Genomic DNA, 15,051 nt, shown 5'->3' with positions numbered 1-15,051 from the left:
AACAATGAGTTCTTACATATCCTCAAAAACAAGGTTTTTAGCTAATTTTAACATCTTTTTTGACTAAAAGTTATATACAGCCATTGCACTTGTAGCTAACTTACTCGTCACAGACACATGATTGTCTGGTTAAATATACGTCACAGTGTAATCTATTTCCACCGTGTTGTTTTTCATTGGCTGCATGACACTGGTGCCTGGTCATCACCTAGGAGCAGCCAGTCATATGCCTTGAAATTGTTAACACACGTGTGTTAACAACCCATGTGTTATCAAAAATAATGTATGGTGTTCTCACCAACGGGTGTATAATAATAGTTAATTACACAGGATAGATATAAATGTTTAATTTATATACTGTACATCTACTGGCTTAATTGTGCAAAATTTTATTTTAAATACACAATATACATGAATTCATTCATAAAATGAAATCAAACTGAATGCTGTATTTAAGTACATGAATTCAAATCGAAGAACTTAAGTTCCTGATGCAGATAATTTTAGTAAGCTACATAAATAACAACATGTGCTGAAGTTAATCAATATGTAATTCAAAATAATTGTGGTTAATGGCATAGTACGACACATACTCGCAGACCTAGCTATAACTGTAAGGTCAGTGCATTCAATTTCATTCTATTTTTGTTGTTCACTTCAACAGAATCATAAAAATTATTTAATCCAGATATTATGGGATTTCATCTTAGGGGTGTCCAAAACAAGACACACCTACAGCATTCCAAAGTACACTAAGTGACTAACATGCATTATGTAGAGATTTCCATGGTACTCTGAACTTCAGAGAAGGGGTGATTGGGGGGGGGGGGGGGGGGGGGGGGGGGTGCACATTTCTATCTCACACAGGTATAGATCAGTGAATATACTTAACTACAGTGAAACCACTCTGAACCAGACAACCAGTTAACAATCGGGTTTTAAGGATTATCCTCTTTACAGCTCTAGGTTATGTTCTGTACTAATATTTCAAAAGGGACTGTCAAAAATGTCTGGCTTTGAGGGAAGAAACATGTCTGGCTTTGAGGGAATTCCAGTATACACAGTCATGGTCTATTTTTGAGGGAGTAAAAAACTGTTTAACAAACCGGCATTACTGCAGCTTCAGCATGTGAGCAATATTTTATTAATAAACAACTTATTAGTGTAGTAATTAATTCAATAACGGCTTCTTACATCTGTCTTAAAATGGGGAAGAAAGAAAAAAGAACAATGATATTGGGGTGTTCTCAAAACATACATTTTAAACTAAAAAGGGCATTTTGTCTGGCCCCAGCTATATTGTTTCTTAAAATTTTACAACAGAAATTGGCTAAGCCAAATTTTTAAAGCACTTAATATTCATTTTTTTTTTTTAAATCACTAATTGTTGTGTGTGTGTGTGTAAAAGATTTTTTTAAAAGTGTACACTGGTCTCAACAGTCAGACAGTAATTACAAACTACTGATGTGACTCTTGTCTATCATTCAAAAAGACACTTGTACCTAACTTGGCTAGCGATTTTCAAAGCAATCTCAGTGCTATGAAATCGTAAACCCATCGTAGGCTATGACGTCACTACAGCACACACCACAGTGAGGTCATATAGCCAACGATGGTTTTCCAATTTTGTAGCACTATGATAACTTTGACAATCTGTGTTGTGTCTCTTTCTAAAGGTTGCACTGTACATGTATGTATATAAGCATGAATCGGTGACTGACCTCTCCGATGCTGATTTCCGCCTCTGTGTACTGTAAACCTTTCTGAATGATGCTGAGCAGCGCGGCCGGTGGGACGAGGGCACCATTGATGTTTGATTGGCTGATGTGACTCTCAATCCCAAACGTGTACGCGGAATGCACGAAACCTGGAGGAAATATCACACACGTTCATTAAACAACACAGTACACGGGTACAATTAAAACATGGTACAGCTAGACATGCATAGTAAGAGAAGTGCATTACATTTTTTCTGTCCGTCTGTCAGAATTTTTGCCTATCAGGGTTTCTGCCAGAGGGTAAAACGGGTATGGGGCCATAGGCAGACTCTTTGGCAGATTGTTTTTAAAACGTTAAACTTTTGACAAAATTAATTACTCTTATCATTAATGTTTAATTTTCTTAACCTTAATCCTAAACTAAACCTATTTTCTTTCTGGGGAAGGCCTCCCATACCCACTGTTGACTGTGGTTGCATTCAATTCCATAGCACCATACCCAAACATTTCTTTCTGACAGAAACACTGCCTATGTATATCGTGATTTCTGGGGAGGGGGGGGGGGGGGGGGGCACATAAATAAACAGGAGCTGCTACAAACAATGTTAAATATGGCATCGAAACAGGGATGTTGGGTGGAGAGTGAAGGCCAGGGTGCTCTCCCTGTAGATAAAACTTTTCTAATACTAATAGACAGAGGAATGGTGTTTCAACATATTGTAAAATAAAATGGCTTACACATAAACTTAAGGCTACATAATACGTACAAGTACAGGGTTTGAATTACATTGTCAGAGGGGCATGGGATGAGGAGGGCACCACAACAGTTTTAAGAACACACTAGGGGCACAATGGCAAATTAAAAACATCTTTATGGGACATGGAGGACATACAAATTGGCAATGATTTATTTTTATTATAAGCCAATAAAAGTTTTATAAAATTCATGGATAATACATGATGTGCCGCCGATTTGATCATCTACGAAGAACAATGAAATAAGAAAGACTTTTTTATAAAGTCGTCTTCAACAAAGACTTCGCAATCTTCTCGATATTTGTTTGCTGATTTGAAATTTGAATGTTACTTTCTTCGCAACTGTTTTGTCCATCTGTGAACAGGAGGGTGTGTGGTTTGCAAACTGCTAGTTAACGTTTACAGTTTTGTTTTTGTAAATAAAACAATACATGTACATTGCAGTTATCTGTGGTAAATTCGATCCGCACACCTAATTCGGAACATTTCTTTTCTGCAACGAGAGGTTCTGACTATTGTAAATTTTATAATCTGATTACTAGGCAACAGCTGGTTATATTCCATCTCTTTTTTAATAAAGTGTCACCGGGTGTACAATTACAAAACAATTAAATGATCGTTGACCAAATGTTGATATTTTACCATCTGAGTGTAATTTGCACATGTTGGCACCCCGGTTATATATGCATTTGTAAGCTTGTTACTGACTGGGTAATATCAGCTAATTATAGCTGTATAATTAAAAAGTCACTATAATGTTATTAATATTTAACATAAAACCAAGGAAACAGCGTCATTCTGTGGCTTCATTATCAATCTGATGATGTCAAAATAATGACATGACATTTCGACAATAGCAATCTCTGATTCCATCTTCACCTGTTAATTCCATCTTCACCTGTTAATTCCATTCTTAATTATATCACTGCAACACAATAGAAGACATATTGTACTCAGTGTAATTAAAGAGAAAACATACAGTGTGAAAGACAAGACGTGTACAAGTGAAGACCAAGCCCTTAAATCTCGGAACACAGCATACTGGACCCTGGATCTGTGTTTGTACAAAGTTTGGGTTTATCACTCACTCTGTTTACTCTTTATCTGGAGAACAACTGCCTCTAAAAACGAGACTCGTGGCTGTGCACTAGATCTTTTTAACCAGCCAGATAAACAAATGTGAAACAGACTGTATACACGTATACAGGTGCAAGCAGATCCCACTCTGCAATTCAGGGGGAGGGTGTGTGTGTTTGTGTGTGTGTGTGTTCTGCATAACATTTGGGATGTTCTAGATTTCATTACATGGGGGGGGGGGGGGGGAGAGACAGGATTTTAAACCTGGTACGGGTGTGTTGCAATTACATTTCTCTCTCTTCTCTCTCTTTCCGTCTCTCTCCATCGTCTTTGTCATGAACTAAGTCAAGGTGAGCTGAAGATCACTCCCCTTACGCTAGTCTCAGACTACCAACTGCCAGGACAAAGTTGGCCAACTTTCTGCTCTTTTTCTGCTTTCTACAACTTCTCCAGTTGGTAGGGCGAGTGCTCTGACAACTCGATGTTCATCGTATATGACTTACATGCACCCATCTTACGTTGGCAACTGGGAAAATACAACGCAATAGTCAAGTTGGCCAACTTCATCATGCCATTTGACAGTCTGTCTAGCAACCACATGAAGTTTCAAATGAAATTCATGAAACATTTTATTGCTAGGTAATCAATTTGAGGCTCTTTAAAACATTCCAGGTGAGTGGAGACGGCTCTCTAAAACGTTCCAGGTGAGTGTGGAGACGGCTCTCTAAAATGTTCCAGGTGAGTGTGGAGACGGCTCTCTAAAACATTCCAGGTGAGTGTGGAGACGGCTGTCTAAAACATTCCAGGTGAGTGTGGAGACGGCTCTCTAAAACATTCCAGGTGAGTGTGGAGACGGCTCTCTAAAATGTTTCAGGTGAGTGTGGAGACGGCTCTCTAAAACGTTCCAGGTGAGTGTGGAGACGGCTCTCTAAAACGTTCCAGGTGAGTGTGGAGACGGCTCTCTAAAACGTTCCAGGTGAGTGTGGAGACGGCTCTCTAAAACGTTCCAGGTGAGTGTGGAGACGGCTCTCTAAACGTTCCAGGTGAGTGTGGAGACGGCTCTCTAAAACGTTCCAGGTGAGTGTGGAGACGGCTCTCTAAAACGTTCCAGGTGAGTGTGGAGACGGCTCTCTAAAACGTTCCAGGTGAGTGTGGAGACGGCTCTCTAAAACGTTCCAGGTGAGTGTGGAGACGGCTCTCTAAAATGTTTCAGGTGAGTGTGGAGACGGCTCTCTAAAACGTTCCAGGTGAGTGTGGAGACGGCTCTCTAAAACGTTCCAGGTGAGTGTGGAGACGGCTCTCTAAAACGTTCCAGGTGAGTGTGGAGACGGCTCTCTAAAACGTTCCAGGTGAGTGTGGAGACGGCTCTCTAAAACGTTCCAGGTGAGTGTGGAGACGGCTCTCTAAAACGTTCCAGGTGAGTGTGGAGACGGCTCTCTAAAACGTTCCAGGTGAGTGTGGAGACGGCTCTCTAAAACGTTCCAGGTGAGTGTGGAGACGGCTGTCTAAAACATTCCAGGTGAGTGTGGAGACGGCTCTCCAAAACAATCCAGGTGAGTGTGGAGACGGCTGTATAAAACATTCCAGGTGAGTGTGGAGACGGCTGTATAAAACATTCCAGGTGAGTGTGGAGATGGCTCTCTAAAATGTTCCAGGTGAGTGTGGAGACAGCTCTCTAAAATGTTCAGGGTGAGTGTGTAGACGGCTCTCTAAAACATTCCAGGTGAGTGGAGACGGCTCTCTAAAACGTTCCAGGTGACTGGAGTCAGCTCTCTAAAATGTTTCAGGTGAGTGGAGACAGCTCGCTAAAATGTTCCAGGTGAGTGGAGACAGCTCTCTAAAACATTCCAGGAGTGTGGAGACGGCTCTCTAAAACATTCCAGGTGAGTGTGGAGACGGCTCTCTAAAACATTCCAGGTGAGTGTGGAGACGGCTCTCTAAAACATTCCAGGTGAGTGTGGAGACGGCTCTCTAAAACATTCCAGGTGAGTGTGGAGACGGCTCTCTAAAACATTCCAGGTGAGTGGAGACGGCTCTCTAAAACATTCCAGGTGAGTGTGGAGACGGCTCTCTAAAACATTCCAGGTGAGTGTGGAGACGGCTCTCTAAAACATTCCAGGTGAGTGTGGAGACGGCTCTCTAAAACATTCCAGGTGAGTGTGGAGACGGCTCTCTAAAACATTCCAGGTGAGTGTGGAGACGGCTCTCTAAAACATTCCAGGTGAGTGGAGACGGCTCTCTAAAACATTCCAGGTGAGTGTGGAGACGGCTCTCTAAAACATTCCAGGTGAGTGTGGAGACGGCTCTCTAAAACATTCCAGGTGAGTGTGGAGACGGCTCTCTAAAACATTCCAGGTGAGTGTGGAGACGGCTCTCTAAAACATTCCAGGTGAGTGTGGAGACGGCTCTCTAAAACATTCCAGGTGAGTGTGGAGACGGCTCTCTAAAACATTCCAGGTGAGTGTGGAGACGGCTCTCTAAAACATTCCAGGTGAGTGTGGAGACGGCTCTCTAAAACATTCCAGGTGAGTGTGGAGACGGCTCTCTAAAACATTCCAGGTGAGTGTGGAGACTGCTCTCTAAAATGTTTCAGGTGAGTGGAGTCGGCTCTCTAAAACGTTCCAGGTGAGTGGAGTCGGCTCTCTAAAATGTTCCAGGTGAGTGGAGTCGGCTCTCTAAAATGTTCCAGGGGAGTGTGGAGACTGCTCTCTAAAATGTTCCAGGTGAGTGTGGAGACGGCTCTCCAAAACAATCCAGGTGAGTGTGGAGACGGCTGTATAAAACATTCCAGGTGAGTGTGGAGACGGCTGTATAAAACATTCCAGGTGAGTGTGGAGATGGCTCTCTAAAATGTTCCAGGTGAGTGTGGAGACAGCTCTCTAAAATGTTCAGGGTGAGTGTGTAGACGGCTCTCTAAAACATTCCAGGTGAGTGGAGACGGCTCTCTAAAACGTTCCAGGTGACTGGAGTCAGCTCTCTAAAATGTTCCAGGTGAGTGGAGACAGCTCGCTAAAATGTTCCAGGTGAGTGGAGACAGCTCTCTAAAACGTTCCAGGTGAGTGGAGACAGCTCTCTAAAACATTGCAGGTGAGTGGAGACGGCTCTCTAAACCGTTCCAGGTGAGTGTGGAGACTGCTCTCTAAAATGTTCCAGGTGAGTGTGGAGACGGCTCTCTAAAACGTTCCAGGTGAGTGTGGAGAAGACTCTCTAAAATGTTCCAGGTGAGTGTGGAGACGGCTCTCTAAAACGTTCCAGGTGAGTGTGGAGAAGACTCTCTAAAATGTTCCAGGTGAGTGTGGAGAAGGCTCTCTAAAACGTTCCAGGTGAGTTCCAGGTGAGTGGAGAAGGCTCTCTAAAAGGTGAGTGTGGAGACTGCTCTCTAAAATGTTCCAGGTGAGTGTGGAGACGGCTCTCTAAAACGTTCCAGGTGAGTGTGGAGAAGACTCTCTAAAATGTTCCAGGTGAGTGTGGAGAAGGCTCTCTAAAACGTTCCAGGTGAGTGTGGAGAAGACTCTCTAAAATGTTCCAGGTGAGTGTGGAGAAGGCTCTCTAAAACGTTCCAGGTGAGTGTGGAGAAGACTCTCTAAAATGTTCCAGGTGAGTGTGGAGAAGGCTCTCTAAAACGTTCCAGGTGAGTGTGGAGAAGACTCTCTAAAATGTTCCAGGTGAGTGTGGAGAAGGCTCTCTAAAACGTTCCAGGTGAGTGTGGAGAAGACTCTCTTTATATATAAATATATACAGTCAAACAAATCTTGTGTTGAAGAAGCAAAGCAAAGCAAAGCAAACCAAACAGCAGGCCTGTGCAAAGTAAAAATTTGCATAACCTGAAAAGGGGTTATGCCAAAAGATTTTGCATAACCTATTTTGGTTTGCATAACCTGGCTTTTTTCTTTATAATTTAAAAAAATATATATTCTAAATTTTGAGAAACAAGGGAGTGGCAATGGTAAGTAAAAAGTATATACATGTATACAAATGTTTAAGAGATTTAAAAATAATAATAATGATTAGAACTATTGTAATAAAGTACCAAAACGTAATGAATGTCAGGCTTGACCTATTATATAAAACACATCATCATGTGTGCATAACTACGTGTGAATAAATAAGAATTCACTGCAAGGCAATCTCTTACCATTAATTTATAATATTAGTCTTTTTTGTGTATATAATGTCATGACATTCAGTCGTGAGTGGGAGACTCGGTGCCATCTTCCTATTCTGAGGAACAGGGGAATCTGATACTGTCACTGTCATTATCACTGACACCGTCGTCATCGTCACTATCCAATTCGGAATTACAGTTAATAATAGGGTCGCTGTGACTCTGGTTTACCTTGGTTGCTGATCCAATTTGAGATTGTAATGACCATCACAATATCGACATTTTTGATTGGTTAAATTCGGCTATAATGCCTTCTAACAACCAATGGGAATGCACCTACTTCGCAAGATATTTATACAAACTTGACTGGTTACATTAAGCACTACAAAAAAGCACTGCATTGGGAACAAGTCTAATGTTTGTACTCGCGATAAAAAATATGATGGTACGCTGCCGGTATTAATCATTCAGTAAATTTTACACGAACGGTAAATCGGTTATCAGTGTTTCTGCTAAAAAGAAATTTTTGGGTATGGCGCTATGGAAATGAATGCAACCAGTCAACAGAGGGTATGAGGGACCTCCCCTAGAAAGAAAATGGGTTAAGGTTTAGGGTTAGGGTTAAGAAAATAGTACAGTAATGATAAGAGTAATTAATTTTGTTAAAAAGTAAACTTAAAAAAAAAAAATCTGCAAAACATTTTGGGTATGGCGCCATACCCGTTTTACACTCTGGCAGAAACCCTGGTTATGCCAAATAAAATGGCATAACCGATGCACAACGGTCGTTCGTGCAATTTGTGCAGGCTTGAAACAGATAAGAATAAGAGTGTGTCAAGATAAACATGGTACTTAGTTTTGAGAGAAATCATGTCATAGGACCATTTCCCTGACATCCATAGCCTGATCTAACAAGATAACACACTCTAAGTAATGATAAGATATGATTGAACTTGCTTTAAATAAAACAAAAAATAAACTTATATGTATACAAGCATGCCATATATTTATAGGTGTGTGTTGGTGTGAAAATGCAAGTAAGAAATGCACTGTAATTTTGTAAGTAATGATTTCAGGTCCTCAACCCTGACACTACTATATATTGTCCTGGGGCAATAATATATAACACAATAACACAGACAGGATAGCACATATCACAGCCTTTGGTATACCAGTTGTCGAGTTGTAGAGCAAGAAATAGGCCAATGGGCCCCCAACAAACAAACAAAAAACCTCGAGAAAATTCTATCTTAATTCTTGCGAGTGTTTAGGGTAAAATAAACTTGGAAAGCCACTTGCATCATAAAGTACACACATGTGTTTGTAAGACTACATACATGTACCTGAACCTAGACTCATGGCTATCTTCAAACAGACTAACGCTTCAGTGCAAGGGTCACTTAGAGGTCATTACTTAAGATCAACTAGCAGCAGACAGCAGCTGCCAAGCCATTGGCTAATGGACACGATGTGAGTGCCAGTGTGTGTGTGTGTGTGTGTGTGTGTGTGTGTGTGTGTGTGGGGGGGGGTTATTGACCCACATTTTCTGCTTGAGTGAAGAGCCTTCTATCTGGTTACAGTGAACTGGGTAATCCGTATTTTACGACTGCCAGCTGCTGTTACTGCAGGCGTGGATTGTACTTGCCTCTGTGATGTGGCGGAAGACAAGAGCACATTGATTAATTATGCATCAGTTATTGGATGTCAAACATTTTGTAGTGCTGACACATACTGTTCAGAGTAAACTCCCCCAATAGCTTTTCATTGGGAGTAAGAGATCTTTTATATATATATATGCATTTTCCCCGAGAAAGGACAGCACATACCAGTTGTGGGGCACTGGTTTGGAAGTGAGAACCTAATGGGTCCACCAAGGGGGCAATAGAACGACTCGAGCACCTCCCGTGAAAACCTAATGGGTCCACCAAGGGGGGCAATAGAACGACTCGAGCACCTCCCGTGAAAACCTAATGGGTCCACCAAGGGGGGCAATAGAACGACTCGAGCACCTCCCGTGAGAACCTAATGGGTCCACCAAGGGGGGCAATAGAACGACTCGAGCACCTCCCGTGAGAACCTAATGGGTCCACCAAGGGGGGCAATAGAACGACTCGAGCACCTCCCGTGAAAACCTAATGGGTCCACCAAGGGGGGCAATAGAACGACTCGAGCACCTCCCGTGAAAACCTAATGGGTCCACCAAGGGGGGCAATAGAACGACTCGAGCACCTCCCGTGAAAACCTAATGGGTCCACCAAGGGGGGCAATAGAACGACTCGAGCACCTCCAGTGAAAACCTAATGGGTCCACCAAGGGGGGCAATAGAACGACTCGAGCACCTCCAGTGAAAACCTAATCGGTCCACCAAGGGGGGCAATAGAACGACTCGAGCACCTCCAGTGAAAACCTAATCGGTCCACCAAGGGGGGCAATAGAACGACTCGAGCACCTCCCGTGAAAACCTAATGGGTCCACCAAGGGGGGCAATAGAACGACTCGAGCACCTCCCGTGAAAACCTAATGGGTCCACCAAGGGGGGCAATAGAACGACTCGAGCACCTCCCGTGAAAACCTAATGGGTCCACCAGGGGGGCAATAGAACGATTCGAGCACCTCCAGTGAAAACCTAATGGGTCCACCAAGGGGGGCAATAGAACGATTCGAGCACCTCCAGTGAAAACCTAATGGGTCCACCAAGGGGGGCAATAGAACGACTCGAGCACCTCCAGTGAAAACCTAATGGGTCCACCAAGGGGGGCAATAGAACGATTCGAGCACCTCCCGTGAAAACCTAATGGGTCCACCAAGGGGGGCAATAGAACGACTCGAGCACCTCCCGTGAAAACCTAATGGGTCCACCAGGGGGGCAATAGAATGATTCGAGCACCTCCAGTGAAAACCTAATGGGTCCACCAAGGGGGGCAATAGAACGACTCGAGCACCTCCCGTGAAAACCTAATGGGTCCACCAAGGGGGGCAATAGAACGACTCGAGCACCTCCCGTGAAAACCTAATGGGTCCACCAGGGTGGCAATAGAACGATTCGAGCACCTCCAGTGAAAACCTAATGGGTCCACCAAGGGGGGCAATAGAACGACTCGAGCACCTCCCGTGAAAACCTAATGGGTCCACCAAGGGGGCAATAGAACGACTCGAGCACCTCCCGTGAAAACCTAATGGGTCCACCAAGGGGGGGCAATAGAACGACTCGAGCACCTCCCGTGAAAACCTAATGGGTCCACCAAGGGGGCAATAGAACGACTCGAGCACCTGAACCAGATCCTGCCCCTGTAGTGCTGGTTGTCATTAATGTTTATCACTAATCATTTGTTTATCGATAATCAAGGCCCACTGATTATTAATCAATTCTAATAATCATTTTAGCTTCCCACAGATGCAAGTTAAATCACTGAAGACCCACACAATGTTGTAAGATTTTGGAACTGTAACTAAACATTACAGAATCTATCTGACAACTGGTACACTTTTGCACACCTATGTACAACAACATACTAAAGAATAGTATATGTACTATATATATATAAAAATTCTTTTGAATATTTTAATCCACAAAATAAAATCAGTAACTCCCAATGAATGACACAGACATTTACTTTCATTTCTAACAGTATATTCCTCCAAACTGACACCTTTAAATTACCTAAGACAGCCAAACAAAACAATTTCTTGTTTTCCTTCCTTGTAATAGTAATCAATCAATCAAAAAAAATAAAAAATAAAAAATAACATTGGGAACTGTTCTAAAAATAGATTTTACTGCTTTGTGACAAGCTGTGACATTTGCACCAACAACCAAACAAAACAATTTCTGTCATTTTGTGACAAACACTGACATTTGACAATCATTCTTTAATTAATAACTTGGCATGCATAATTATAATTACTATCAGGTTTGTAAATTCAAGACACGTTGACTGAATTAAAAAATTATAAGCACATTTTAATAATCAATTAAATATATGCTCTCAATCTCATCATTGGGTGCCAGTGGTGGGCCGTAGCCGGTGCCGGGGCTGCGAGGTAGCCGGTGCCGGGGCTGCGAGGTAGCCGGTGCCGGGGCTGCGAGGTAGCCGGTGCCGGGGCTGGGAGGTAGCCGGTGCCAGGGGTGGGACATAGCCGGTGCCGGGGCTGGGAGGTAGCCGGTGCTGGGGCTGGGACGTAGCCGGTGCCGGAACTGGGAGGTAGCCGGTGCCGGGGCTGGGACGTAGCCTGGGCTGGGACATAGCCGGTGCTGGGGCTGGGACGTAGCCGGTGCCAGGACGTAGCCGGTGCCGGGGCTGGGAGGTAGCCGGTGCCTGGGCTGGGACGTAGCCTGGGCTGGGACATAGCCTGGGACATAGCCGGTGCCGGGGCTGGGACGTAGCCGGTGCCAGGGGTGGGACGTAGCCGGTGCTGGGATGTAGCCGGTGCCGGTGCTGGAAGGTAGCCGGTGGCGGGACGTAGCCGGTGCCGGGGGTGGGATGTAGCCGGTGCCGGGGGTGGGACGTAGCCGGTGCCGGTGCTGGGAGGTAGCCGGTGCCGGGGCTGGGACATAGCCGGTGCCGGTGCTGGGACGTAGCCGGTGCCAGGGGTGGGACGTAGCCGGTGCTGGGATGTAGCCGGTGCCGGGGCTGGAAGGTAGCCGGTGTCGGGACGTAGCCGGTGCCGGGGGTGGGACGTAGCCGGTGCCGGTGCTGGGAGGTAGCCGGTGCCGGGGGTGGGACGTAGCCGGTGCCGGGGCTGGGAGGTAGCCGGTGCTGGGACGTAGCCGGTGCCGGGACTGGGAGGTAGCCGGTGCCGGGGCTGGGAGGTAGCCGGTGCTGGGACGTAGCCGGTGCTGGGGCTGGGAGGTAGCCGGTGTCGGGACTGGGATGTAGCCGGTGCCGGGACTGGGACGTAGCCGGTGCCGGGACTGGGACGTAGTCGGTGCCAGGGCTGGGAGGTAGCCGGTGCCGGGACGTAGCCGGTGCCGGGGCTGGGATGTAGCCGGTGCCGGGGCTGGGACGTAGCCGGTGCTGGGGCTGGGATCTAGCCGGTGCCAGGACGTAGCCGGTGCCGGGACTGGGACGTAGCCGGTGCCGGGACGTAGCCGGGGCTGGGACGTAGCCGGTGCTGGGGCTGGGATCTAGCCGGTGCCAGGACGTAGCCGGTGCCGGGGCTGGGACGTAGCCGGTGCCGGGACTGGGACGTAGCCGGTGCCGGGGCTGGGAGGTAGCCGGTGTCGGGGCTGGGACGTAGCCGGTGCCGGGGCTGGGAGGTAGCCGGTGCCGGGGCTGGGAGGTAGCCGGTGCTGGGACGTAGCCGGTGCCGGGACTGGGAGGTAGCCGGTGCTGGGGCTGGGATCTAGCCGGTGCCAGGACGTAGCCGGTGCCGGGGCTGGGACGTAGCCGGTGCCGGGGCTGGGAGGTAGCCGGTGCCGGGGCTGGGACGTAGCCGGTGCCGGGGCTGGGAGGTAGCCGGTGCCGGGGCTGGGAGGTAGCCGGTGCTGGGACGTAGCCGGTGCCGGGGCTGGGAGGTAGCCGGTGCTGGGACGTAGCCGGTGCCGGGGCTGGGAGGTAGCCGGTGCTGGGACGTAGCCGGTGTCGGGACTGGGACGTAGTCGGTGCCAGGGCTGGGAGGTAGCCGGTGCCGGGACGTAGCCGGTGCCGGGGCTGGGAGGTAGCCGGTGCTGGGATGTAGCCGGTGCCGGGGCTGGGAGGTAGCCGGTGCCGGGACTGGGACGTAGCCGGTGCCGGGGCTGGGAGGTAGCCGGTGTCGGGGCTGGGACGTAGCCGGTGCCGGGGCTGGGAGGTAGCCGGTGCCGGGGCTGGGAGGTAGCCGGTGCTGGGACGTAGCCGGTGCCGGGGCTGGGAGGTAGCCGGTGCTGGGACGTAGCCGGTGCCGGGGCTGGGAGGTAGCCGGTGCTGGGACGTAGCCGGTGTCGGGACTGGGACGTAGCCGGTGCCGGGACTGGGACGTAGCCGGTGCCGGGACTGGGACGTAGTCGGTGCCAGGGCTGGGAGGTAGCCGGTGCCGGGACGTAGCCGGTGCCGGGGCTGGGAGGTAGCCGGTGCCAGGGCTGGGATGTAGCCCTGTGGTTTGAATATGAACCTAGCTGACCATTTTGTCTACTTTTCTACTGAAAACCTATAGGAATAGTCAAATACTGCACTGCTAAAAATTATTTAGACTCAACCGGGGTTGGGGGGTGGGGGGGGGGGGTTTCCTCTGAACACTAAGGAACCCCCAGCCTAAGCCCGTGTTATATGAATGATCACTGGAGGCTATTACAGAACACTATTGTAGGAAAATCAGGTCAGGACTATAACCACATGCACTTGGCTCATCAATGATCTCACTAACCTGGCTGTGCAAGTAGAACCCAGGTCGCTTGAGGTCTGGCTGGCCCCATGCTTATAAAACCTAAAGTTTAGACTTTAATAAAGTCCAGATTTTAACGTAATGCTATTTGAATGGTGCTGTTAAAGTCTGGACTTTATTATAATAAAGTCTAGACTTTAAGGTTTATAAGCACGGGGCCAGCTGGTTGTGCAAGCCGGGTTACTTGAGGTCAGCTGGCTGTACAGGTAGAACCCAGGGGGAAGGGGGCGGGGGGAGGGGGAGGGGGGTGTCACTTGAGGTCAGCTGGCTGTACAAGTAGAATCTGGGGGAGGGGGGGGTGTCACTTGAGGTAGCTGGCTGTACAAGTAGAACCCAGGGGGGGGGGGGTCACTTGAGGTCAGCTGGCTGTACAAGTAGAACCCGGGGGGGGGGGGGTCACTTGAGGTAGCTGGCTGTACAAGTAGAACCCGGGGGGGGGGGGGGGGGTCACTTGAGATCAGCTGGCTGTACATGTAGAACCCAGGAGGGTTCACTTGAGGTCAGCTGGCTGTACATGTAGAACCCGGGGGGGGGGGGGGGGGGGGGGGGGGGGGGGGGGGTCACTTGAGATCAGCTGGCTGTACATGTAGAACCCAGGAGGGTTCACTTGAGGTCAGCTGGCTGTACATGTAGAACCCAGAAGGGTTCACTTGAGGTCAGCTGGCTGTACAAGTAGAACCCAGGAGGGTTCACTTGAGGTCAGCTGGCTGTACATGTAGAACCCGGGGGGGGGGGGGGGGGGGGTCACTTGAGATCAGCTGGCTGTACATGTAGAACCCAGGAGGGTTCACTTGAGGTCAGCTGGCTGTACATGTAGAACCCAAAAGGGTTCACTTGAGGTCAGCTGGCTGTACAAGTAGAACCCGGGGGGTGGGGGGTGGGGGGGTGTCACTTGAGATCAGCTGGCTGTACAAGTAGAACACGGGGGGGGGGGGGGTCACTTGAGGTCAGCTGGCTGTACAAGTAGAACCTGGGTCACCTGAGGTCAGCTGGAGTGGGATGAAACTGGACTATCCTCTAGTCCTACTTACTCCT

At 47.8% G+C, this 15,051-nt stretch overlaps 1 protein-coding gene across 2 annotated transcripts in view; it reads right to left on the bottom strand.

The window, feature by feature from the left end:
* LOC121368903 (F-box-like/WD repeat-containing protein TBL1XR1) overlaps nt 1-15,051 on the bottom strand; it is a 98,909-nt gene that overhangs the window by 51,622 nt on the left and 32,236 nt on the right. For both annotated transcript variants that reach the window (XM_041493670.1, XM_041493662.1), the window contains exon 3: nt 1,722-1,867. In XM_041493670.1, the coding sequence (XP_041349604.1) occupies nt 1,722-1,867 (146 nt within the window). The remainder of the gene's footprint in view (nt 1-1,721; nt 1,868-15,051) is intronic.

Source organism: Gigantopelta aegis, chromosome 1, assembly GCF_016097555.1.
Source record: "Gigantopelta aegis isolate Gae_Host chromosome 1, Gae_host_genome, whole genome shotgun sequence".
NCBI classification, from domain to species: domain Eukaryota; kingdom Metazoa; phylum Mollusca; class Gastropoda; order Neomphalida; family Peltospiridae; genus Gigantopelta; species Gigantopelta aegis.
Note: the sequence above shows the minus strand (reverse complement) of the source record. Positions and strands in the feature narration are given on the sequence as shown.